General features: G+C 50.3%; 1 protein-coding gene across 7 annotated transcripts in view; it reads left to right on the plus strand.

Moving 5' to 3' along the window:
- The window catches only part of ACAP3 (ArfGAP with coiled-coil, ankyrin repeat and PH domains 3), a 160,770-nt gene that overhangs the window by 72,146 nt on the left and 62,465 nt on the right, over positions 1 to 26,159 (plus strand). For all 7 annotated transcript variants that reach the window (XM_044996168.1, XM_044996169.1, XM_044996165.1 and 4 more), the window contains exons 3-5: positions 3,385 to 3,504; positions 4,850 to 4,903; positions 22,766 to 22,824. In XM_044996168.1, the coding sequence (XP_044852103.1) occupies positions 3,385 to 3,504; positions 4,850 to 4,903; positions 22,766 to 22,824 (233 nt within the window). The remainder of the gene's footprint in view (positions 1 to 3,384; positions 3,505 to 4,849; positions 4,904 to 22,765; positions 22,825 to 26,159) is intronic.

Genomic DNA, 26,159 nt, shown 5'->3' on the forward strand with positions numbered 1-26,159 from the left:
AGGTAACACCATAATCGATGTCTGCACTAGGAGCTGACCCCAGTTCTTCTCAGCCCTTGTCCAGTGCTCTATCCACTAGGTAATCCTTCCTCCTTGGGAATACTAGTGGAATAAGGCGCTATTCAGTGCAAGTGAGGGTGTCAGGATCTGTCTCTTAAGACTCAACTCTCTGTCCTTCCTGTGGTTTGGTGGGTTTCTCAGTCTTTAATTGCTTTCTACAGTTAGAGGTGGAAACAGCTGTTTCTAAACTGTGCAAATACGGCTGCTGCCTTCACTCTGACCTCAAGTTTGCCTCCAGCTGTTGCAGACTGCTTTCCTACCAATGGTGCCCAAGGCTTCTAATATTTCAGGAGTCTTTCTGAAGCTAGGGAACATGATTTCAGAGTGCTCTCGTGCTGAATGGCCCTCAGCTACTAGGAACACAGCCTTGGCCGTGTGTGCGAGGAGGTATTTTAAAAACCGCCACGTTGCAGAATAAGCTGGATTTCCTTTCCAAAGGATCTGTCCAAAGCCCCTGGTGTCCGTCTGGGCTCCAGATGCTACAGGAGCTACATCGGTTTGTTTTCTTTCTTTGGGGTGGGATGGAATAGCACAAATGTTCCTCTAGCACCCGGTTCTGTTCTGCCAGATTATGTGAACAAGAGAGAAAGGAGGCGTGTGAGAACTGTGTTCAGATAATACTCTGCTAACACAGCTGGAGGCCATCGACTCACCCCATGGGCTGGTCACATTTATCAAAAATGGCTCTACAGTCATTAAAACGGATGATTTTGGTTTCTCCCCCCAGTGAAAAATTGCTAGAAAAACCTCAGTTTCCAAAACTGTTTGGTTGTCAAAAACCAACATTTTTCATTTTGTCAGAAAAAAAGAAATGAAACATTCAGTGACACGTTTTGAACAAAAACATTTTTGTGTGTGTTTCTTTTGGAGTGTGTGGATAAGACAGTATTTTTTAAACCAGCCTTAACTGTGGGTGGTGTGGTGGTTCCCTCGGGCAGGGGTTCTATAGGGATCAAGAAGAGAGATTTTTGAGTCCTTGCTCTCCCCCCATCCTTTCTAAAAGGAGAAACTAGATAACCACGGGATTGTGAGTTCGGACTCACTGCACTCAGTGGACAGGCTGTTTCTAGGGCTGCTCGGGAGCTCACGTGTGTGTATCTGGAAGTCTCTTGTTTCTGGACACTTTCCATGCGGTTGTGACTAAATTAGTGATCCCAGTCCATTAATGGACCCTGAGAGGGGCTGCGGTGGGAAGCGGCCTCGCCAAACTCTAGAACTTTACAGGAGTTGCTGTGCACCCATCTTTAAAACAAAGGAGTGGGTCTTACTCCGCGGCAGTTTGGACTAACTTCAGTGGTGTGGTAACAGCCTGTAATGTCAGTAAGAGGAGAAGCAGACGCCCTGTGTGTAGTACTGTTGCTAACACATCCCTCACTAGAGCTAAGACCTTCCACATCCACTGAGTGAAAACAACTGTGCTGTCTAGCACCACGAGCCGCTCAGTGAGGAATACCATCATTCCCTTCAGCTCTTTAGTCCTCAGAGGTGCTATTTCCCTGGGTTGCAGGACTGACTGAGACAGTGTTTAACAGTTAGCTAGAGTCCCTCCGATTTTACAGGGATCTGGTCGTTGGCCCGACGCATATTACACAGCTTAAAAAAATACAAAGCCCTCGGATCCATTATGTCAGATAAATGTTTGTCAGGCTGCTAAATGTCACAGCCTCTGCCCTTGCTTTCCTTTTTCCCACACCCAACCCACTGCCTGGTCAGGAAAATCCAGAGAGAACATATGGAGCAAATCACCCACAAGACAACTCTCAAACCTGCAGTTGAGTTCAGAAATCTCCACTGAATAGTTTTAACAAATCATTTTGAGCACACAAGTGGACTGCAAACCATTCACTTCAGCTACTCATCCCCTCCTTCCCCCTGCCGCCATCCCTCCCTGGCCAGTGTGAAGGTGCATTTCACCACTCTACCATTAGGCCGTTGTGCCTCAGTTTCCCTACCAAGGACAGTCTTCCCCAGGCTGACAGTTTGTTTTGGCCAGACCAAAAATCCTCTCCTTCCAGAGCAATGAAAGTGCAAACTCCTTTCATCCTCCTTGGGCACAGCCCTCGGCTAGGGTCTATGCCGTCATTAAATCCACCCCTCTTGGTTGCAGAAGGCTTCCTCCCCCCTGGGCTACAACTCCCCATTCAATCCTTCCCCTCAGCTGCAGGGTTTCCATATCACCTCTCTAGGTAGCATCATACTGGGGCCTTCCGTTACGTAAGCTCCAGCCTCCGCACGCTAATACATGGAGCAGCTTTCCTGCTGCCCAGGGCCACGTTCTCCAAAGCCAGCTTCCCACGAGGCCTTCCTCTGGCCTCTTGAGCCAAGCACCTGTCTGCAGGGAACGCTCCCCACCTTAGCTCAGGCCCCAGCACATCACCATCCTCCCCCAGGACTCTAACTGGCAGCAAGCTTTTCTCTCCGGCTCCCCCCTTCCCGGCAGGTCTGGCTGTAGCTTGCAATCTGGGAGGCAAACCAGGCATAGGTGAGAGCTGTGGCCTGAGCTCCAGCGATTTGGCCACGCCCTCACCTGGGGGCTGCCCCATGGCCTCCACCCGAGCAGAGAGGAGGCTGGGCGGGTATGCTCCCTCCCTTCCTGACAGGGGTGTTAGCAGCAACAGGATTCTCCTTCCCCTCCTGGGCAGCAGCAGGGTGGCCCCAACATGGTGCCTTGATCCCCCGCCCCCCGGTGCCCCTCCCAGAGTCTTGTATGATTGTGGGGCCTGGTGACTCCATTTGCGGCTGCTCCTGCCTCGGCTGTCGGCAGACATCATTGCTTTACACCCAGGCCGCGTTCCCAAGCTTTTCTTTGCCATCACGAGAGCTAGAAATGTAAGGGCCAGATCCTCAGCTGGTGCACGTCCACTGAAGACAATGGAGCGACACCGATTACCCCAGCTCAGGCTTTGGCCTCACTGTTTTCTTAAATGACAGCTGGGGGAGGGTGGACCTCACTTCCTGATTCTGTCCTGTGTTGATTCTTTCTGTTTGGATTCACATGTTCAGACTAATCATCCTCCGGGATCATGGGCATTTCACAACCGGTGGCTGTCTGGCTGCAACCCATGCTAGGAAAGAGTGTCTGTCGCCCACTAGTGGCTGATCAGTAAAGCAGAGTAATGCAGTAATGACGTTACTAAGCTAGGCCAACAAGTAGCAATGCAGGGTTTTAACTCAGAAGGTTCTGAGTTCAAAGCACGGCATTAGCCCCGCAGATCAGACTGAACCTAACTCAGTGAATTTTATTTGCAAGTCAGGTTTCTTTTCAAAACTCTTTGGCCAGCCCTATAGGACATTCCCCACTCACGTCTATTCCTCTCTCTGCAGCTGGTGAAGCTATGCAGTGGGATGATTGAGGCTGGGAAAGCCTACATCACCACCAACAAGCACTTTGTCAGCGGGGTCCGAGACCTGTCGCAGCAATGCAAGAAGGACGAAATGATTTCGGTGAGTTGCCTTTGGCGGGAGGGGGAGCGAGCATCAGAAAGGGTTAAACTTTCCAACAAGAGACTGGGGCATTATACATGGGAGGAGGACTGCTGGGGATTCTCTCTAAACTGAGCAAATAAAAACGTTTCCCAGGAGTAGGCAGACACCCGTGATGCTAGGTATGTGCTTTGCAATATGTAGTGTTGCATTGGGTTTCTACATGGTGCTTCTTTGGACTTCCTATCAGAGGTCCTTTATGCTAGTATCTTTTACTTATACACCTCGACCCCTTTATAATGCCACCCAATATAACACGAATTCGGATATAACGTGGTAAAGCAGCACTCCGGGGGGCGGGGCGCTGAGCGCTCCGGTGGATCAAAGCAAGTTCGATATAACGCGGTTTCACCTATAACGTGGTAAGATTTTTTGGCTCCCGAGGACAGCGTTATATCGAGGTAGAGGTGTATATGTACATCTCTATAGAGAGGCAAGTGAGGGGACCAGGAATCAGGACTTGGGGTTCCCTGCCCAGTTTTGCCACTGCCTCAGCAGACAAGAAAGACACATGGTCTCTGCGTGACTCAGTTTACCCTCCTGTGACGTGGGTTCAGTTTACCTGTCTCACTAAAGGAAGGGTGGAGAGCAGATGGTTGTGAAGCATAATATCTGCAAAGCATGCTGATATCTTTGCAGCCACGTGCTGCTATTATCAGCTGTGGCAGGGAGGGTCAATGATATCCAGTGAACTCCATCAAAGGCAAGGAAATCATGCCAACTCTCATTCCAGCTGGGGTCAGCATTTTAACAGGAAGCTCCCAGGGATCCCTGAGAGTCTGTCCAGTGCATTGGTGAATCTTTACATGGAAGCTGTGCTATAGATGTGCAGAATATTGATCCCTTTGGGTGAAATTTGTCCCCGTAGAGAGGACCAGCCCAAGGCCTATTCATCATTGAAGTCTCTCACTTAGAGGCAGATTTCACCTCGGTGTCTGAAAGAATCCCCAGATAATGCAATGTTGAAAAGGTTGAAGAATAGGATCCTTGTTTGCAAGAGGCACTATGGTTTTAAGAAGCCAGAATGCAAACAGGATCCTTGGAATCTAGGTCAGTGAGCATCGGTTATTTGGGAAACGTGGATAACCATCGTGCAAGAGAAACAGCTCGGCCGTGCTGGTTTCAGTACTGAACCGGAAAGGATGGGCGGCCTCTGGCTTCAGTGCCAGCCATTTATTTCAATGCACAGTTGCCAACTGACAGAGCGAGCTCCTCAGTGGTTTAAAGAGTGTCCTTCCCCCGCCTGCCAGTGCTGGAGGAAGGGCAGCTGCCCCCATTCACTGCCTGTCCTCTTCTCCTTTCACAGGAGTGCCTCGACAAATTTGGAGACAGCCTGCAGGAAATGATTAACTATCACATGGTAAGGTGCCACCTCCCTCTTGTTTTGTTTGTGTGCTGGCGGCCAGCCCTTAATAGTCTCGCCTCCCTCTCTAGATGCTCCTTAATGATCTGTTGGTTTTGGATCAGGCAGCAGCCATGTGGCACTGGCCAAAGGCTGGGTCTACGAAGGAATCCTCTGAAGAATCCCTTTCCCTGAACACTCAGCAGCAATTACCAAAGTGAAGGGGTGCGGGATTGGGGGGATATTGTACAAGGTTCTTCTCTCTTTAATAAGTCAAGTTCTGCCTCAGTTGCTCTGGTGCAACGTCTAGTAGTTGTGAACTTTGTGCAGTGATCAGTGGGGTTGCATGGGTGCATTAATCAATGGGTTTGTACTGGTCTGCATGGGTGCATCGCACCAGTTTGCACGTGTGCATTGATCAGGGAGTTGCGCCAGGTTACACACGTCCATTGGTCTGTGGTAGTGCACTGGATGCATTGGTCAGTGCAGTCGCATGAGTGCATAGATCCATGGTGGTGCAGTGGGTGCATTGATCCATAGGGTGCCTGAGTGGCATTGGTTAATGGGGCTGCATGAGTGTAGCTGAAGGTGGGATTTGCCCCGCTGTCTTTAACCAAACATGCAGGACACTGGATGGGAATGTGGGGTAATGCTCTGCCCAGCGAGGTGAAGATGAGACTTTCAGCACCCTTATGGGTACCACGTGTGCAGGGTTGCTATCCCCACTCTCTTCTGTTGGAAGGGTAAGGCCCCAAAGGAGGATGCACTCTCTGAAGAATATGCTGCGTATTGCCCATCCCAGGCGCCAAAGGAATCTTCTCTGCATCTAAAAGTTAGGCAGAGAGAGATACACAATCAGAGGACAGTTCAAAGCAGCTGCGACCTTCTGGTGTCTGGGCCAACTGGAAAGAGAGCCATAGACTTTGCAGTCAGCCGCAGGTTGGAGAGCGGAGGGGAGAGGACAGGGCATCTCTCATCTTTACTTGCACGGTGGACTCACGGCAGCCAAAGTGTCAGGGACGTGCAACCAGTGTCAGAGGGAGAGGAGTTAAAATGCTCATCCCCCACATGGAAAAAGCAAACCCACACTGTGGATGATTCATTCTTCCTTGGTGATTATGGTGGGAGCTATATGTGAGGCCAGGGCAGGACTAGATGGGGTCCTGATGAACTCTAATAATCAGCATGTTCACCGTGAATGCCTCACTTGCATAGCCTGCATGCATTCCAGACTGGGGGGCAGAGGGAGGCCAGGGTCCTCTTGGAAGCCCCTCAGCATTGATCTCTGCCCTACCAGCAGGAGTGGCTTGAAGGTCACCTTGCTGCTCCTGCTTTGGAGTTTTGCATTGGCTTGATACGTCCATGTGAAGCCAGAACCCGAAGCAATATCTCAGGGGGCATGAGCCGCAGGTGGATTGGAACCAAAGGACCCGTTGGAGTGAGCAATCCGCTGCGAACACTGTCTGCCGGGTTGTGTGCAGCGTCGGGGTTAAGGACAAACTGGAGTATATTAATGCCACCATAAGATTAAAGGAAGAAAGTGGCCAGATAAAGGCTGATTCTGGACTTCAGTGCGTCTCGAAACCAGAGCACCTGGGGTGGGAGAACCTGTCCTGTGAACACAATATTTATGAGCCTTGCACAGGAGAAAGGTGGGTCTCACTCTGTGGCCCTGAGCTAGCCGTACAGCATGTGACTCAGTAGGAGACGAGAGCGCTTCAGGGTGTCGGCGCTGGAGTGACCCAGTTTTATCCCCCAGTGTCCCTGTCACTGTGCATGAGGGATGACGTGTGCTTTTGGGACACAAGCTGACTGTATGCGATTGGAGGCAAAACTGCAGTGAGTCCATTTCATTATCTGGGAAGCTGGTAGGGACATCGCGTTTCCTAATGGGAAATGACACAGGGGAAGAGGTAAGAATACACCCAGGCTCTCTGGGTGAGTTAGTGTCTGAGAGCAAAGTTGACCAGTGATATAGAAACCCAACAGCAGGAGGACTGTACCAAACCTGAGTGTGTGTCAGAGAAGGGTGTGTGTGTGTGTGTGAGAGAGAGGGATGTAAGCCCAGTCTACACTCAGAGTGCTTTGCTGGTATAGCTAGACCAGTGTACTGTACCGGCAAAGCGCTCCCAGTGCAGACACCGCTTTACCCGCAAAGCTTTTGCTGGTACAGTTCAATCAATCCCCACACCCCTGTGTGAAAGAAGCAATTCTGGTAAAAGCAAAGCGTTGCTGGTAGAACTGTATCCACGCTAGGGGCTTCTGGTGGTACAGCTCTGTTCGTTGGAAATCACACCTCTTCACGGCCCTGATCCATGTAGATATGCCTGCAAAACTCTGACGTGTAGACCAGGGCAGAGAGATACGGGGAGTGAGGGAGAGAAAGAATGAAGGCATGAGAAGGGAAGACAGAGCCCTATATTCTGGTTGAGGGCCCACAGGAGAACCCCCAGCATTGGCTCTGTCTGCCAGAGGTTGCAACATGCTGTTAATGTTTAACGAGCTGCAGTTTGCTGAACTAGAAGTGCCGAATGTGCCAATTAAACCACCATTGCTACCGTGGAGGATGTGGCGAGAGAGGGGAAGTCCAGAGCTGGCGGCAAGTGCGGTATTTATCCCAGCAGACTGACGGCATGGGCTAAGCTCCTATTTGGTAGGCATGGGCCGGGCCCTGGGTCTCTCACTCTCCTTTTGCCCCTCACACCAACCCTTGGGCCTAGTTTTTCCCTCGGGTCCCCACTGATTTCACTGAGTGTTACCCCCCCTCCCCACACACTGATGGTAGAATCCTTGTGGCGGGGGGGATTCCTGGAGCCCCAACCTGAGCAAAAGCAACAGCAGCAAGAAGTGATGGCCGGGATTCTCCAACAGGGCTGGTGAGGTCCTGGCTTTCCAACACGAGGCACAGCCAAGAGGCTGATTCTCCCACACGGCTGTGCTGCTCCCCTCTGAAAATTCAGGCCTCTTGAAGGTGTCCCAGGCTGGCCACCCAAAGGCTGAGGCCTCGGTCTGGGCTATGATTTAGACTTGAGCCAGGGCGAGTGGAGGGTCAATAAGCCCAGTCACCTTCTTGCCTTTCCCAGTAGATTAGCTATTTTGGCAACACTGTGAAGCCGGAATTTACTCACTCACGTTACAGCTAATGGTGACCCCGAAGCACAGAGAAGAGCAGGATTCCCTTCTTCCTCTGATGCCCACATGTAATTCCCATGAACTTATTTCAGGACAGTGACGTCAGGGAGCCTGAAGCCTCTGATTCAGTTGTTACTCAAGGAGAGCTCTCCTTTGATGGGGCCCTTTATTAACGGGTAGGTGAGACGTTCAGGGGTTTATTAGAACTGCAGTTTAACTCTGGGAGCCATGTCGGTCCACCTCATCCACATGGATGAGGGCAGGGTTGGAGCGCAGGGATGGGAGAGGCATGGGGTGACTACCCAAACAGAAAACTACATCAAGCAGGCCACTCAGTATGAAAATTACCAAACTCGATTTGTAGCTTTCATTTGTCCCCCGGGGGTTAGGCTGGGCTCTTTTCAGGCTGTGTCTGGGCATTTTCCCCCTCCAAAGTCCTTCCGGTTATGGGGGCACTTGGTCTCTGAGTATTTCAGAAGAGTCTGCAGCGATCTGGTTTGTTTATGAATGTGGAGACAGCTAGACCCTAGGTGAGGACTTATCTCCAACCCCTCCCTGCTGTAATGGGCTCATACCTGGCCTGGTGGATCCTTGTGGCCAGCAGAGCTTTGCAAGCTGTCTTCCGCCCAGCGGCTGTGTTGCAAGAATCAGCAAACTCTGGGACACCGCAGCCCTCCTCCTGGTTGCCACCCCGTCCTGTGACAAACGCTTCCTTTTAAATGTACTTCTCCCAAGCAGACCGGGTTCTGCAGCTGTGCTTATTTAGTACCAGCTGAGCCCAGAAGAGCTTGCTAGCCTTTTCCTGAGTGGGATGGGGGTATGTCCCACCACACCCCACCTTTTCCAAAAGTCACTCTTCTGGGAACACCAATAAGCAGTGACAACGTTCCCAGAGCCAAAACCATAGTGGTGCTGCCAATGGTATAACCCCTCCTGCCCTCATCCCGTTCCGTCCTGTCCTGTCGGGGGAGTTCCCCACTGTTCACAAGTACCCTATTTTAAAGAGATGGCATCTCATTTTTTGCTAGCTGCATGCCCAAAGCAAGGCATATGCCGGAAGACTCACTCCTGAGTGTTTTTGGGTGCAATCGCTCATCCCCAGGAAATGTCTTTGGAGTGACTGTAACATCCTTGAGCCAGCTATGATGCCTGTGCCATTAGCCAAGTTATTTTTAGCGGTTCTTCTGCTGTCTCCTCTCTTGTGTATGTGTGTGTGAACCTCTTGGCTCGCCCAGGCACAAAGATGTCAGCTACGAAGCGGTGACCAGTGCTTAGTCCAGGCATGTGTCCAGTACAGTATGTACGACTGGAACAAATTAGAAAGAAGGAAGAATGCCCTAAAATTCAGGTGGAGGAAGTTAAAGTCACTTGTTCTTTAACTTTATTGCTGGAGCATTGGCCTGGGAAACATCCCTGCTTCTTGTCCTGCTAGGACCATTCCCTGCAAAATCCATGTATGATATGCATCGTTGAATGGAGAAAACTAATATGCTAAAGCATCCCCAACTTTTACACGAGACACAAGCAGGAAAAGAGAATAGTTTATTTGAAGCAAAATCCACTGCAAAGAAAGGATGATCTGGTGGTTAAGGCAGTAAGCAAGGACTTGGCACCCCTGGTAGTACCCCCATCCACTACCACCTTCCATTTGGACTTCAAGCAGGTCACCTAATCTCTTTGTGCCTCAGTTTCCATATCCATAAAATGGGATTAATAATACTTTCCTACCTCAGAGTGAGTGTTGTGCAGATAATTACATTAGCGATTGTAAGGAACTCAGATAAAGGCCACAGCAACATTTTAATTAGGTACCTTTTGCCCTAGTAAGGGTGAAAGGCGGGGGAGCGGGAAGTAGAGGGATGAGGCCCAGGACAATAGGTTTAGTACTGAAATGAAAAATGCTAGGAGCTAAAAATCAGTTATGTCAGTGCAAGCATGCTAACTTCAGTGGGATTGCACTAGTGCATTTGAAAACAGAAATGGCCCCTGGGCTACTAGTGGAAATTCAAAAGAGACACAGTGTGAGAAAACAAGATTGTTCCATGGAAAAATCCCACTCTGGAGGAATTCCAAATCCTCTACCACAGTCAACAGACTGCTTAGCAGAGCCCTAGAAAATACAGTGCAGAGAGCAATCTTGTATTTTTATACCACGAAAGAAAAGAAGAGACAAGGAGACATTGTGATGATAATGATGATGATGATGAAGCAGAAGGTCAAGGTCCAAGATACCTTGAACTTCTCACTCTTCAATGGGGCTCGTTTGTTTTGGTTAATGTTCCGGGGAACAGTGGTTTCTCTCGGAAGCCCAGGGGAAGTGTTTCTGTCATATGACAGTTATATGGCAGGGAGACTAATTTCACCGGCTGCTCTGGAAAAAATAGCTCTCTAGAATCTTAAACAATAGGCTTTCCAGGACATTCCTTTTGGTAGTGTACACTTAAAGGCTTGAAACACGGAGCTGGATTGCATTGTAGACCATACCACCGATCCCACCAGTGCGGCAATGCTGACCTCTTGAGGCAGTTGGCATTGGTATTGTCAATGCACCCTGGCAGCTTGCAATTAGGCCAGGCTTCCCATTGTACCTGGCCTGTGGGGAGCTGTCTGAGCACTGATCTCCTTCTTCACTGCGCCTCCCCTCTGCAAACACGCTCCAGAAACAACCCAGGCAGGGTCCATGGCTCTCTCGCGTCTCTTTGTGATGTACATTAGATCCTGCTTGGTAGTGGTAGCACTGGTCCTGAGCCAGTTAGAGTTGTTCTGCTGGTCCATTGTTGCCTCTGTCACCTTTTGCAAAGGTCGAGTGTGTTTTCACTAAGGGTATGTGAAGCCACCACAGGATAGCTAGCCCCTAAATACATATCCAGGGTCCCATGCGGGCTTATGCAACCCAGGCTGCCCACTGTTCTGTTGCAGCTTCACTGCTATTGTTACTGCAGCTAGCTAGGTCAAAGCCAGCTTGGGTATGTCTGCATGTGTTGCAGTCACACCTCTGATTGCCATGTAGACCTGCCTTCAATGTCATGCTGGGGGCATTTAGGAGGAGTTTTTCTGGATCAGCTCTCAACTGGTCTCTCCTGCTCCAGCGCCTGAACCTGGCTTGTGCAACTGAGTTAAGCTTCAGAACAAAGAAACTGGAAAAAATATGTTTGGAGTAAAGATATGGAGGGGGAACTGAAAAATACCAACCTCCATCAAACATGTCTTTATTATTACTCATAATAGGGAGTAAGAATAACATGGATCCTTCTCTATTTGTACCACCAGTGCTGCCCCATGAACTGCCCAGTAGGGGGCGCTGGGTGGTTCTCAAACTTTTGTACTGGTGACCCCTTTCACACAGCAAGTCTCTGAGTGCGACCCCCCCCCTTATAAATTAAAACCACATTTTGATATATTTAAACACCATTATAAATGCTGGAGGCAAAGCGGGGTTTGGAGTGGTGGCTGGCAGCTCGCGACACCCCACGTAATAACCTTGTGACCCCCCCGTTTGAGAACCCCTGCATTACAACCTCTTCCTTCATCCCAAATGCGTCTCAGCTTAGTCTGCTCGCTGAGCCAAGGTACCAGGTATCAGAGGGTTAGCGGTGTTAGACTGTATCCACAAAAACAACGAGGAGTCCATGCATCTGAAGAAGTGGGGTTTTTTACCAACGAAAGCTTATGCCCAAATAAATCTGTTAGTCTTTAAGGTGCCACTGGACTCCTTGTTGTTTTTGAGTCAAAGTAGTTGATCAGTGGCTGCTTTCCCTAAAGCTGAGGCACTGAGCACCCCTTCTTTTCTCTGTTGCCAGCACCTGCCCCAAAATACACACAACCTTAGAGCCATTAACAATCTGCCGGGCCATTAAATATGAGAAAACATCTTTTGCGTCTTTTTATAGAATCTGGTGAATGTAATTAAATGTGAGAGTAACAAGAACTGCCCATAGCTAAAGGCGAGAAAGGCCTTTGCCAGTCCTGGATCAATAGTTCTCAGCTTCATGCGTGGCTGGACTGAGAGTAATGAGGCAATACGACGGCGTGTGGAATGATGGCAGTGCAGTAGCTCACGTATGTTTCCTGTGGCCATTGAACCACACTCTTGAACGGGAGACTGGTCCCCAGCAGCTGCTGATTGGGAATCCCAGCTCCCTGCACGGCTGCTAAGGGCCATTGCGCTGCCCAGTGGAGTCACTTGTCTAATCAGAATACAGAGCTACTGCAGGAGTAGCATAATCCTCCCTGTAGATGTCTAGAGCAGAGGCTGTCCTTTATGGCAACCCCTTAATGCAGACTGGCTGCCCAGAGTAAAGTGTGTTCGACACACTGAGAGCTCAGAGCTGTCAGCATCCCACTTTAACCAGCTAGGGAAAAGGAGAGTGTGATGGGACACCCCCCTCCCCATGTCTCTGGTGGAAAGACTAAGGAGCATTCCCACACTCAGGCAGCTGTAGCCTAAAGTGAATATTCCCTAACCCTAGCCATGTCTCTCATGTGGTCTCTGGTGAAATTTTGTTCAGGCTTGAAGCTACAGGTCAGCCTTGCTAGCAATCAATTCCAGCCTGTCCCTGGGGTAGATACTTACTGCAAGATTTGTTGGGCACGCAAAGGATAACAGAGACACGGCCTAGTAATACACAGCTATCCATCCACACAGGGAATTTCCAGCCAGGACTCAAAGCCCAAGAGCAAAACTCGTGTCATCAGGACCCCTCAGAGGAAATAAATGTCAGAGAGACACAGGGCAAAAAACCCATGAAAGGGGCGTTTCTGGTGACATTATAATCCACAAGAGCAGGCTGAGTCGTAGAACCAGCCAGGGGAATTTCTGTCCATTGCAATGGTGTTTTAAAGCATTTTATGTTTATATTCCACTCACCAACAGTACTAGCATCAAGGGGGTGCCACAGTAGGGCTGACTGAGCTGAATGTGGTCTGCTGAGCTCCAAAAATCCTACTGTTATACATAAATAATAAATAATCCATCTCTCTCTCAATCTGATTTACCTGTGTATCAGAACTGGTGGAAAAAAAGGATGTATGTTTCAAGGCTTTTTTTTATGGAAAGTTCATCCTGGTTTTTTTTTTTGGTTTTTTTTTTTTTGGTTGAGAAATTTCATTGACAAAATCAAAATGCAGAAAATTTCCGACAAGGTTTATTTTCCCTCCCCCCATTTTCTGTCTTTGTATCCATGCATCCATCCATCTCCATGTCTCTCTATGTATCCATCTATCCACCCCCTGAATGTTCCCCTCTAGTTACCTCGTCTATCAGGAATCACTGAGATAAGAAGGAAAAAGCATGCAAGTGAAAATGCAGGGGCAATAAAATTATTCAGGTGGAGCCCATAAAGCCCACGTATGGCCCTCTAGCAGCACCAGGCTGTTTTCAGAATCCAAAGTTGTGACATTATAGTTGCTCTCCAGCACGGTTCCAACCAGCCCAGTCAGTTCTACTCTGTGCCTCATCCCCATCTGGCCTTAAACCGCACGGTCCATTCCTAGCTGCTGTGGCTACGTCACAATATCTAGCAGCAGCAGCCAGCAGAGGAGATGTAGCTTCACTGAATGGGCTGAGAAGCATTTCCTGCTGTCAAGGAAAAAGCCACCCAAGCTGTGAGGAGTCAGTGAAGCAGATGCCAGATGTCTTGGGGCTGATTGTGTTGTGTTTTAGGTGAAGAGAGAGAAATATCTAAAGGATGGAAAAGGAGAATTCCTCCAAGCGGCTTGCTCCCCACAGAGCCGGTGGGGCTCTGAGTGGTTTCCTACAGCACATGGTGATGTGCCAGACGCATCAGGCTGCTCATTTAAACATTTAAATGGATGCAGAATTGTCAGCTGACAACGTGAGTCCAGTAGGATTAGTGTCACCGTATCATGACATTGGTGTCATCATGTCACCTCGCAATGACATTGCACCAGCCTCCCCTCCCCTAAATACTTTGGGATAATTTAATGTCCTGTGGGCTGTGATACAGCACCACCAAAATCGGGACCTAGATCTACCAGCTAGAGCAAACGCTCAGAACCCAGGGAAATTCCAGGTTCTCATGAGTGTTGTGAACCACCAAAAGTTTGATGGTTGAGTTCAGAGAAATCCCCAAAGATCTGGGTTTTTCTGTGAACTACTTGAATCACTTGGGGCTGAGAACAAGTTTCCTGGTCATGGTTGGGTACTTCCTACTCCTGGGTGAATAACCTGAGAGGCTTTTACAGTATTACAGGAACTTCTCTTAACAAAGCCATCTGGAAGGCAAAAATGCAGAAGCAGCAGTAATAATGTGTGAGGGGCAGGAGCATGTGATCTGGACTTTTTCAAGTTTTAGGTGCCCTTCCCGTTTTAGATGTATGATCTGCTTGGTTCTTCTTTCAGCCAAACGCTCCGTGTAATCCCTGCTAACTCACTGGCCTGGGATAAGTCTCTTCCCCTCCTTGTGACTCAGTTAACACAGCTTGAACGAGAAGGACCTTGCTGAAAAGCAGCTGGAGAGATTTTCCCATTGCCATGGGGCCTACCACCAGTCACTCACTGTAGATGAAGCAGCTCACTAGGTGGCTTGCTTGACCTCTTATTGACCCTTCAGGAACAGCTACTGGGCCTCAGCCTGGGCCTGCTGTTGTTGTGTAAGATGTCTTAACGAATATTCCCTTCTCCCCTTTGCTAGGAAGGCAGGCTCGGTCATCCCACTGCTCCCACCACGGGTTGTAGCATGCACTCACTACTAGCGTGCCCCCGTCTCTCAGGACATGGCGCTGCTGGGGTTCTTCTCTAGTGCCCCCTTGTGTCCTGATCCAGCAATGGTCTGCCCCTTCCATGGGCTAGCCTTCCGACTAGGTAGGTCTCAGTCTGGTCCCCTTTCGGGGTTAACAGAACACAAATTAAATTTGAACTCAGAATACTCCATGGTATAAACGCTGCCCTTCACAGAGATCCAGGCCGGTGTTGTCAAGGGTAGGCCCCTGACTGGGCCAGGTTACTTGGGTTAAGGCAGAGAGAGCCCTGTTCTGGCTTCCACCACAACTGGGCCCTACTGAAAACAGCCAGCCCTTTTTATCTGGATGTCTGAACTTGCTGCTCTTCCTATCTCCCTTCTTAGGGCGAGCTGTGCCAAGGCGGTGAGGCCTCTGGCAGGGGGCAGTGAATGCTTGGTACACCAGTGAACAATATTCTTTAAACACCAGGCTGGAGTCACTGTAGCCCAGAGACTCCATCTGGGTCAGATGAGAGACTCCTCCTGTCAGCTGGCTTGTTAGGTTCTGTTGCCAGAAACTTGAATAGCCAGGAAGTAAACTGCGGGAAGAGTAAGACACCAGGGAAAAATGCCCCATATGTTGTAATTGTCTCATCTTGTTGCTTTGTTGGAACAGCCTCAGTCGTATTTGCATGCTCTGTCCACGGCCCTGGCGGCCACACCCTTGCTCAGCGTGGAGAGATCAGATACCACCAAGCCAGCAGTTGCGTAGTGCATGTGTGCAGGGAAGAGGTTTGGATGCCAGGAACAACCTCTGCTGAGCTAACTACAGTCCTACCTCTGGCCTGTGGAATAATTCAGAGCTGCCTAGACTGCAGAGTAGGCCATTCTTTTGGGAAATGTGGCAGTTACCTTGGCAGAGTAGCATGGATTAATCTCCAGGTTGGTAGGGCATCTATTCCAATTCTCAGTGGGAAGTCAGTGGGAATCTTTCTATTGACCCCAGTGGGAGCTGGCTCAGACTCGGGACGTGCTGTGCTGCAGGAGGTGCCGTCTTTTCGATAGAACATAAAATTAAACTTCGGATCGCTTTGGACACTAAAGATCACAGGACACTTTGAGCAGAGATGGTCAACCCAATGCACTGGCCAAATTCCTACTCAGATATTCCATTGTGCCTCCGAAAATACCCCAGTTTCTTCTATTAGATGCATTACTTTTCAGTTCCTGTCATGTAGTTAGTGCAGCGTTACTATGTGCTCTTAAACAGCTAGAATGTTCCACTCCAGAAGTGGCTGCATTTTAGGGTTCAGCGGAGTGATTCTCTTGAGTGATTGGCAGACACTTACTTCTGCTCAACTTCTGCTTTGCCTAAAAATCAGTGTTAGTTTCCCTTTCTCAGTACAGAACAATCCTTTCAGCTAGTGTACTGGCGGGGCAATATCTTAGCAACAGGGATCCTTTCCATGGAGGCCAACTATGCATTCTGTATTTGCTGATCCATTCTTGCTGCTTCCAGGGTGAAATCCTGGTTGCACTGAAGTCAGTGACAAAACTCCCATTGACGCCAATGCAGGATTTCACCCCAGGTTCATGGGGCTTGTTCGTTTCAATACAATTTGCATTTATGTAGCATACAAAGAACAGTGCCTATGTTAGTCCATTTTGTGATATTTAGGATCTACCCCTGAAGGGTAAGAAATATATTTGCTCCCTTTCCCCTTCTCTTGCTGGCCCTCGTCATGCAGCACTAGAGAATGTGAAATCCCAGTGGCTAGGAGAAAGGGTGGGTAACACAGAATCTGGAAAATCTTAGCCCAAATTATGTGGTCCAAGCACACCGGGGGAAGCCAGAACGAGGCAGGGCACAATTCCATATTTAAAAAAATCAAGCTCATAAAATCCCTTTTGATTTAATCTGTTTATTTGATTTTGAAAATTAAACAGAGGAGCCATTTAGAAAGCTTCCGGCAGATGGTCTCAGCTGGCAAAATTAATAAAAGAGCAATACGAGAAGAGCTGGTGTCAAAGCAGGCATCTCTTGTTGCTCAGCTGAGATCTGGCAGGCTTGAAATGCTCATCTATCATCAGGTGTCCCACAGAGAAGGTTGAAAGTCGAGCTGTCTCCGTACAGACCTTCTGCCTGCTCACTGCCTCTTACAGGGGAGACATGAACCAATCCTCCTCACTACACGTGCTCATGTAAGTTCCCAAGCAGTAGTGGCGGAGATGCTCTTCCCAGTGCCATGGCGTGAATTCCAACTCGGGATTTGGGATGAGGTGAGGGCAGTAACTTCTCATCATCAGAGCTCAGGGTGCAAACCCCTGTCTTGATTAGAAGAGGGTTTAGTGGTCAGTCCACATCACAAATTCATGGAGGACAGGTCCATCAATGGCTGTTAGCCAGGCTGGGCAGGGATGGTGTCCCTAGACTCTGTTTGCCGGAAGCTGGGAATGAGCAACAGGGGATGGATCACTTGATGATTACCTGTTCTGTTTATTCCCTCTGAAGCACCTGGCACTGGCCACTGTTGGAAGACAGGCTACTGGGCTAGATGGACCTTTGGTCTGACCCAGTTGGGCCATTCTGATGTAAACCCACCGAAACAACTGGCAGTCTCTGCTCAGGCCAGGAATATCAGGCATGGCTGCCGGTCAGGAGTGAGGGGCTCAAGACTGGAACAGTGGGCAGGAGGGAGCAGGCTGCAGGTCAGGAGTGAAGGTCTGAGCAGAGGTGGGTGTGGGGTGCTTGGAGGGTGCCCGTTGCATTATTCCAGCCTGCCCTTATTGCCACTTAAGCCTACCCATGAAAAGTGTTAATCTTGGATTAAATTATAGATAAGAAAAAGAAAAGACCCCCACTCTCCTCCCCACATACACCCGGGCTGTTCTCTCGGGTGATCACTGCATGAAGAGAGAGAAATATCTAAAGGATGGAAAAGGAGAATTCCTCCAAGCGGCTTGCTCCCCACAGAGCTGATGGGGCTCTGAGTAGTTTCCTACAGCACATGGTGGTGTGCCAGACGCATCAGGCTGCTCTAGTGGGAAACAAGAAGTATCCGTTTTCCAGAATCCATCCTGGAGTGATGCCATGACACAGAGGGACATTTCTCTTCCCAGTGGCAGAGGCCATCTCCCTAACCAGGCCTCAGTGTGCACAGCAATCCTAGTCACCACCTAAATGCAGGGGCAGGACGCCCAAACCAAAATGGTGAGAACAGCCTAGGATCCCATTCTGTTGGCCTGAACGCTAAGCCCTGGTCTACACTACAAAATTACTTTGGTATATGTCATTCTGGGGAGTGAACAGTCCACTCCACTGAGCGACGCAGTGATACTAGTCTGAGCGTCGGTGTAGGCAGCGCTGCGTCGGCGGGAGAGCGCTGGCCTCTCGCCGAGGTGGATGAGCTACGCCGATGGGAGAAGCTCTCTCCCGTTGGCTTAGAGCGTCTTCATTAAAACGCGACAGCAGGGCAGCTGTGCTGATGCAGCGCTTTTAAGTGTAGGTCTGCCCTGAGTAACCCTCATTAGACACACGCTTGCTTCTTTTAATGCATTACCCGGGGGTTAGTCCTGTTCATCAGTCTGAGACGCTCCATCCCTCAGCCACCAAGTCTGACGCTATCCACTCAAATCTGCCCCATGCTGGAACTTGCGCCGCGTGTCCCCCTAGACTGCCTGGGGCCAGCCGAATGAAGTGGCCTTTCCCTTCCCTTGACTTAAGCAAATATGTCCTCACAGTGGAAGCCAATAATGGAAACACTCCAGATGTGGGTTCAGGTGGAAACCAGATGGCTTTGTTGCTCTTTGCCTTCCGCTGGACAGCGTTACAAGCCTAGGGAGGCACGGTCAACATGTAAACATCACTCGGGGAGCAGCTTCTTGGAAAAAGTTGTAGGCCAGTGGCTTTTGGAGAGTGTTCCAAGAGGGCAGAGTGATGCCAAAAGCAGCAAATAATTTACACTGGTGAGCTGGGTGGTCTGGGTCCCCCTCCCGCCCTCGTTTGCGTCTGTTCATATTTAGAGGCCATTCTTGACCGTTTGTATTCAGCTAGACTCTGGCATTCCTCTCGCTTTGTCCTTGGCCGCAGTCATCTGCGTAACAAATGTATTTGAGGATCCAGCCAACGCTGCTGCTGAAATCTATCCCCCATAATGCTTTAGGCCTTCCTGTAGCAGGCCATGCCGTAGTCAAGGGCACAATTGACTTCACTCCCAATGGGCACCTGAGCTGCAGTGGAGATGTTCCACCGTGATCACCTCTGCCTGTTGTCGGCAGCTTCCGATAAAGTCCCACGGCACTGCCAAAAAGTGTAAGGGATGTCTCCCCCAGTGCCCTGGCCGTCATTCCCTCTCATAGTATTATAGGGAGGGAGGGAGAGAAATAGACAGACAGCTAGATGTTGGAAACTGCAGCTGTTGCTTCCACAGTCACTGCGCTGCATGTATCCAACCAAAAACGTTGGAGATACTGGTTTGTGCGTCTAATGCTGTGTAGTGTAATGAATTCAAATTTCATTTCAATGGGCTGACATGGTAAAAACAATTCCCTTAAGCAAACCTATCAGAGTTGGTGCAGTGTTTTGTCTGTTTTTCACTGACAGTCTAAGAGAATTAGGAGCACAAATCCCACTTTAAAATGTCAATGAGCTGTATGTTCCTAAACCCATTGGCCCCCTTTTGAAAACCTCTCCCTTTATCTCTAACTGGCCCTTTGGAGAGGTTTTACAGGCCATTACTTGACTCATTATAGCCTCTGAGATAGGACACTGGGCTAGTACTCAGGACACCTGGGTTCAAATGCTGGCTCTGCTGCTGGGTGACCATGGGCAAGTCACATCATCTCTCTGTGCTTCCATCTCCCCATCTATAATATGGGGATAATGATACTGACCTCTGCTGCAAAGCACTTTCAGATCGAAAGCTGCTAAGAGCGAGGTATTATTGTCTTGTATATTATTATTTTCATGTAGGTAGCATCACTCATCTCAAACGGTTTGCAGAGAGCATCAGGGGATCTTTCAGGGTGACTCAGAGTGGATAGGTCCCGAGTTCTATCCATGTGCATAGGTATTTATCTTGGCACCTGTCATGGGCTTTCTGAAGGTCCCACTGTACTGAACTCAATTTATTTGCCTAAAAAGGATGAAAGTGTGCCCCCCACCCCCGGCCAGGCTTTGAAGCGGCATTTCTGAAGGATGGAGGTGTATCAGAGCGGGTGACTAGATCCCTAAGGACCATGATCTCGTCCTCCAGGCAAGCTGCTACCTTCTGCAGTGCCATCTGTGATGGGTGTGAATGTGGCTTTGGGTGGCCTGAGTTAGGAGGACTGCTCCATTCTCTCAGAGCTGGGTCCCTGAATGCGCAAGCCAGAGACCAGCCCGTCGCCTCTGCCCTACCAGTTCTGGTGATTTGTACAGCAAGCTGTGAAAGGCCATCTGGTAAGGAAAGGAGAAATGGCCATTGCAGGGGCAGGATATGATGCCCCGGAGCATCACGCTAGAAACCCAGGTGGGCAGGGCAGCCGCAAGGGGCAGAAAACCAAACCAGAAAAAAGTGCTTTTACAAGCGGTGGGTTAAAAACACGATTAGCCCGAGCCAGCTGCCTTGCCAGAGCCTTGTGGGAGCTTCACATAGGCAATAGCTGAGAACATTCCTCTGAACTTACTCTTGGGGCTGCATCACCCCCCAGTGCAAACGGGGTGGATCTTTTGGAAATCACTTACTCGGCCAAAGGAAAGTATTCAAAATGCAGCCTCTGGTGACCGTATCCTCAGAAGGAAATAAGCATGAAAGGCCTGCATGCTTCCAGGGACAGGGGGTGAATCAGCAGCTTAAGGCAGAAAGTAAAGACAGGACCGGAGCTCCCAATCCATTTATGATTAGTATGGCTGTAGCATCTTGGCTCCCCAGTCATGGATCAGGCCCCAGTTGTGCTAGGCGCTGCACAAACACAGACCAGAAAGACAGCTCCCGCCCCAAATAGTTGACAATCTAAAGGTAAGGCAAAAGGCAGCACGTGGATACAGACAGAGGCTGATCACGAGAAACAAAGAGACACTGACGTGCGCTGGGTCTGTTTACCAAGCTGGTTGGAGTAAGGGGCTCTTGTCTCACTTCTCCTCAATGGCAGCTCTGTGCAAGGTGTTTTACAGTGAGCTCTTAACAGGGTCCAGTGCACAGTCCTTGAGCAGGACGGCAGGATTCTTAAGGAAGGGATCCACATCAGAGAGAAGGGCCAGAGGTAACCATATCTGGAAAGGCTCAGGCACAGGATCAGTGCGCTGATGGCAAATGGCGCAGCACGAGTTTGGTGGGTCTCAGCCCAGTTCCAGGGCACAGATGTCCCTGGTACACAAACCACCTCCACATCTGGCAGAGTCAGCAGAAAGTCCAAGGGCTGAATGGAACGTAGATACTGAATTCCCCCTTTGCCATAGAGTGGGTCTCTTTCCAGGTCAGGATCTAGGCCTCCGGGTGTGGGTGCAGACAGTAAGTGAAACAAGCTTTCCGCTGTGTGCAGATTCCCAGAGTGGGCATGGTTTGGAAGGGGGAGAGTCAGGGTCCCAGCAAGAACCAATGAACAATGTCATATCAGGGGATCATTTGCTGTTGGGCCCATCTCCACTCTGCAAGCCCTGCCTGTCTCCACATCTGCAGGGCCTCTGGGTGTCACCAGGGAGCCTCTGTCCATCTGGCCTCAATTAGTCAAAGTGCAGCCTCATCGAAAGGCATGTCTGAAATGCAAAGGCTTATTCATCATCACGGAAGTGTTTTCCTGGGACTGGGGGAGCAGACAGGCGGACCTCGCCCTGCTGGGACAGTATCGCTTGGAGAAAAGAGACCAGAACAAGGAGGGGAGATTTTGGATGCACAAGAGATATGATGGGTGTGTAGCAGCCACTGGAAAAGTGGTTGGGAGCCTGGGACCAGTGTTGGGGAGTGAGGTTTAAATGATCGATAGGAGCAAGTTCTTCCTTTCTCCTTCTCTACTTGTGGCTATGCTGCTTCCAGGGGCTCTCTCCTGGCCAGCACAGTGGGCTTGTGCTTAAAGAAGAAGTGAGGAGTGACATGTGGCTTACCTCAGAGACCAGCATCCCTTTCCCATGGCTGAAATTGAAACCACTGGGTGCAGTTTGAGGGGACAGTGCTCCCTGCTGACACAGCAAGGAACTCCACAAATGGGAGAGGCGCAGTCGGAAATACAGGCTAGGGAGGCACATGCTGTTACAAGTGCAGCCTCTCTGCAAATGCTGGGGAGCCAGGGGTGTTTGCATGTTAAGGCACACTCTCTTGGGAGCTTGTAGTGACCCTCTGCAGATCATGGGAGCTACCATCCAGGAGCCTTTTATGCTGATGGCTGAATGGGTGGAAAAAACATATGACGTAAACCAGAATTGATTGTGGTAGCACCAAGTAATGGGCACTTTGCCAGTCCACGGGAGTAATGCCCGATACCCCCTCTCCACACATACACACTTAGGATCCCTGGAATGTGAATCAACTTTCTTCATCTAAAATCTATTTCCATGTTCAGCCCTGTTGTCTTCTCTGGTGAGGACCCGTCTCACTACCCAGGCACGGCAGCACAGGGTCTGATGGAGATATATATGTGTGTGTCTGTGCAGTGCAGCCCTGCTTCCCTAAAGGTTACATTGGACATCCAGAACCTTGGGATAAACCGGGGAGTCGGCCAGACAGCTTCGGGAAGGACGTGTTCTCACATTCCACATTAGCATCAGTCTCTGTAAAGCACTCACTCCCGCGCCAGCCACCTCTGTATTGTTCTTAGGGTGGGAAGTGTGCACAGATCCCTTGCATGGAGCACCGGGTCAGTGCAGCAGGGCTGGGAATCAAACCCACCTCCCGCATAGGACAGAGGAGAGCCCTAAGCCTTTGGGCTCGGCCTGGATTCCAAGAGGAGTTGAGCTCAGATCTTCCCCATAGGTTTGTAAAGTATGACGCCGTCAGGCCAGGCCAGGTAACCCTCCCAGCGCTGCGCTTCGGCCTCGCCTTGGGGAAAGTTCCACATTTTCATCTTTTCTTGTTATTTTTTCCTTTTATCTTAGATCCTTTTTGACCAAGCCCAGAGGTCGGTCCGGCAACAGCTGCACAACTTTGTGAAAGAGTGAGTACTAGTCGATTGGGTCCCTGCTGGGGCTCCCTGATGAACTACGGACCCTCTTGTGTCTGTGGTGAAAACAGGATTGCAGTGCACTGGCTATGTATATATTCAAGACTCTGATTGGAGCGAAGGACACATGCAAGTGAAGGGAACCAGTGGGATGGGGTGACCCCTGCTGCTGTTGTCCTGTCATCTCCACATTCTGTCATGGGGAAGCTCCTAGTTCTGGGTGCAATCCAGGTCCCCCTGAGTTTAAAATTTAAAGCTGGACATGAAACAAAACCCCAGATCTGAGTATCCCCAAACTGTGTGAAAGTTCAGTTCCGGATCCAAACTTTACAAGCTGACTCCTATCACCACGCTGGGGCACACCAACCCCCCAGCTCAAACACCTCCCCCCCAAAATCCGGATCCGTGCAGCATGAGTCCGACACCCCCCTGGTAGGAAGCCCTTTGAGCCAAGCCTGGTTTGGTCACTGCTGCCACCCCGACTGGATGAGATGCAGAATCTGCTTAGTCCGTCATCTAGATTGATATGGCTTTTAAAGCATAGGTCAGTGCCCAGCCGTCTGTCAAAATCCAGGCAGTCACTTCTTCCCCCAAGGGCTTCACTTCAGAGTCCTGCAGCCTCATTAAATTCTAAGCTTCTCACAGGGCACCGTATCCCCCCAAATCAAACCACACCTCCCAGGACACCTTTGGTGTGTCGGAGGCAGTAAATGGAGCCTGTAGACGTCTGTTGCACATAAACTTTGCAGGTAGGGGAGAAGGGCTCTTTCTGCCTGCGGAGGAAGCAGGCTTCTCGTGGGAGAGATCAGCCAGCCATGCAATCCTTGCACCACTATCGTTGGAAATCTCGTGAGGACACTGGCACCGTCGAATCCAAGCCTGACTCCTAGTCCCAAGCTGGGTAAGATTTGGAGTCAGCCATCCCCCGGTCCTTATAAAAATGGAACGTAAACGCCACCCCCCCCACCCCGATGCTACATGGCCGCGTGTTCTTATTCGTCAGTCTGAGGTCCGGCTGCCTCGTTCCTTTACACCTGTGCAAAGCGGGTGTAAAACACCCCGTGTGTGTGACAGAGGATATGTTGTCGTTCGGCCACACAGCCGGTGCGAAGTAGAGGAGAATCGGGGCTGGGAATGATCAGGATGTGGAGAGCCCGCATCTTAGCTCAGGTCCATCTCAATCTGCTCTTTCCCTTGGGTGGGGAAAACAGAATCTCTTCTGCCTGTGTAGGCTGTCGTCCCCCGCTCCTCTGAGTGCCCACGCAGCCCATGGGCAGGTACCAAGTGCAGCGTGAGATCCCAAATCAGCTGAATATAGGTCAGCGAGGCAATGGCGGCCTTCAGCTAAGCGGGAGCTGGTTTCCATGGGAACGGGTAATTGAGTGTGAATCCATCAGCAGCTGTGGGTGGTTGGGTGTGGGGGACGACCCACAGTTCCCCCCCCCCAAGCACTCCCCCTCCCCCATCTCCGTCTAATCATTTCTCTGATGAGCTCAGATTTAATCTGTTTAAATCCTGGCAGCTGGAAGGGGGAATTTCACCTTCATTTTGGGGCTGTCACCATGTCAGCGTATTTGCGTTTTATTCTCCCTTTGTCGTGCCCATCGGACCCCCACCGTCACAGGCTTCGGCGCTTTGATCTTCAAATTGCTATTGTTCATTTGAAATTGGTTCTGCGATTGGGATCATTTTAAAAGAACCTCCCAGGACCACATTGGCAGGTTCCTGGCTGTGAAAAGGAAGCAACAGCAGCTATGCCGTGTGTAGTTTTATACACAGCCTGCCGCTAGCCCTTCTCACCCCTTGACATTGCTGTGTGATTGCACTCGGGGCTGGCTTGACAGCCATGGAGCCCTCTGTTTATCCAGGCCCAGCACGGACAGTGCCAGGGCAAGTCCTGCCCCACTCATGTGCCTCCATCTCCATGTGGAGGAGCCCGCCCTTGGGATGAGAGGAGAGTTCAGTCCTGCCAGCCCTGCACTTGCGACCCCCCCTAAACCTGTCCCATGATCCCTTGGTTCAGAAACACTAAACTAGGTAAATATCTAGATGAGTTGATGTCTCCCCAGGAAGACCTCTGAATAGCCCAGGGGTGCACGTACCCCTGGTTGAGAACCACCGACCTCGGGTATGTGTACATTGCGGCAGGGAGCGTGCCTCCCAACCCAGGTAGACAGACATGGGCCAGCTCCGGCAGAGCTAAAAACAGCCGTGTGGACATTGTGGTGTGGGCTAACTACCTGAGTATGATCCGGCCCACTGCCCTGCATCCGTACTCGGGTGGTGAGCCCAGGCTGCAACGTCCGCACTGCCAATTTTAGCTCAGCCGTGTACCGAGAGGTGAAATGCTTTCAGTCCCGTCACCCAAACCTTCGCCCGTCTCATCTCCCTGCTCACCCTGTCCCCTGGAGAGTCCTTGCGAAGTTGGACTTAGCCTTAGTTTGTCAGAAGCCTTGTGATGTGCTAGGAAAGGGAATGACCTTCTGTGGCCTTCCACCATCCCCAACCTAATATTTTGGCTCTGCAGGCCAGAGATTTCACCCTTCTCTCCTCATCAATAGCCTCCCAGTGGGAGTGGAGTGGATCCAGCCTCGTGTGTGAGCTGATGCTGGGAAGAAAGGGGCGCACTGTTAAGTAGTCAGGGGCTGCAAGATGCCTCAGCTGAACGGAAATATTGTCCTAAGACAGGGTTGGCAAGAGAATCAGGGATTTCTTGGAGGTAAATAAGAGGAGAGAACAGCAGCCATCTGTGAGCTCTCCAGCTGAAAGATCATCTGAGGTTCCACTTCTCTGTCAAGGCTTGGGACATCCCTACTGACCCCCTTACCTGCCTGGTGTGGTGCTGAGGGTGTGCCACATCTTAATTCCCCCCAGTTGGGACAGCAGCCTGGGTCAAGGAGAAGCCAACACACACTCACCAAAGAGCATGACCCCTTTTAATAAGACTTCAGGACAGGAGTGGTGACAATAGACAGTTCATCAGGACCCTGTAGGGTGACCAGACAGCAAGTATGAAAAATCAGGACACAGTATGGGGGGTAATAGGAGCCTATATAAGAAAAAGCCTCAAATATCGGGACTGTCCCTATAAAATCAGGACATCTGGTCACCCTAGGACCCTGGTTCAGAGCTTCCCAACTTAAAGTCCACCAAAGCAAGTCTCTGGCTGGTTTTCTGCAGCCTGAGTGAGACACCACTGCCCATTGCAGCCTGCAGAGCTTCTGCTCCTCTCTCCTGCTCTGCTTCCTGTGCCTTTTTAAATAGCCCAGCCCTGGGGTGGGGTGGGGCAAGGCAAGGCCTCCCTGATTACCTACCGGCTGTAGGCTCCA

This window comes from Mauremys mutica, chromosome 21, assembly GCF_020497125.1.
Source record: "Mauremys mutica isolate MM-2020 ecotype Southern chromosome 21, ASM2049712v1, whole genome shotgun sequence".
Classification (NCBI taxonomy): Eukaryota; Metazoa; Chordata; order Testudines; family Geoemydidae; genus Mauremys; species Mauremys mutica.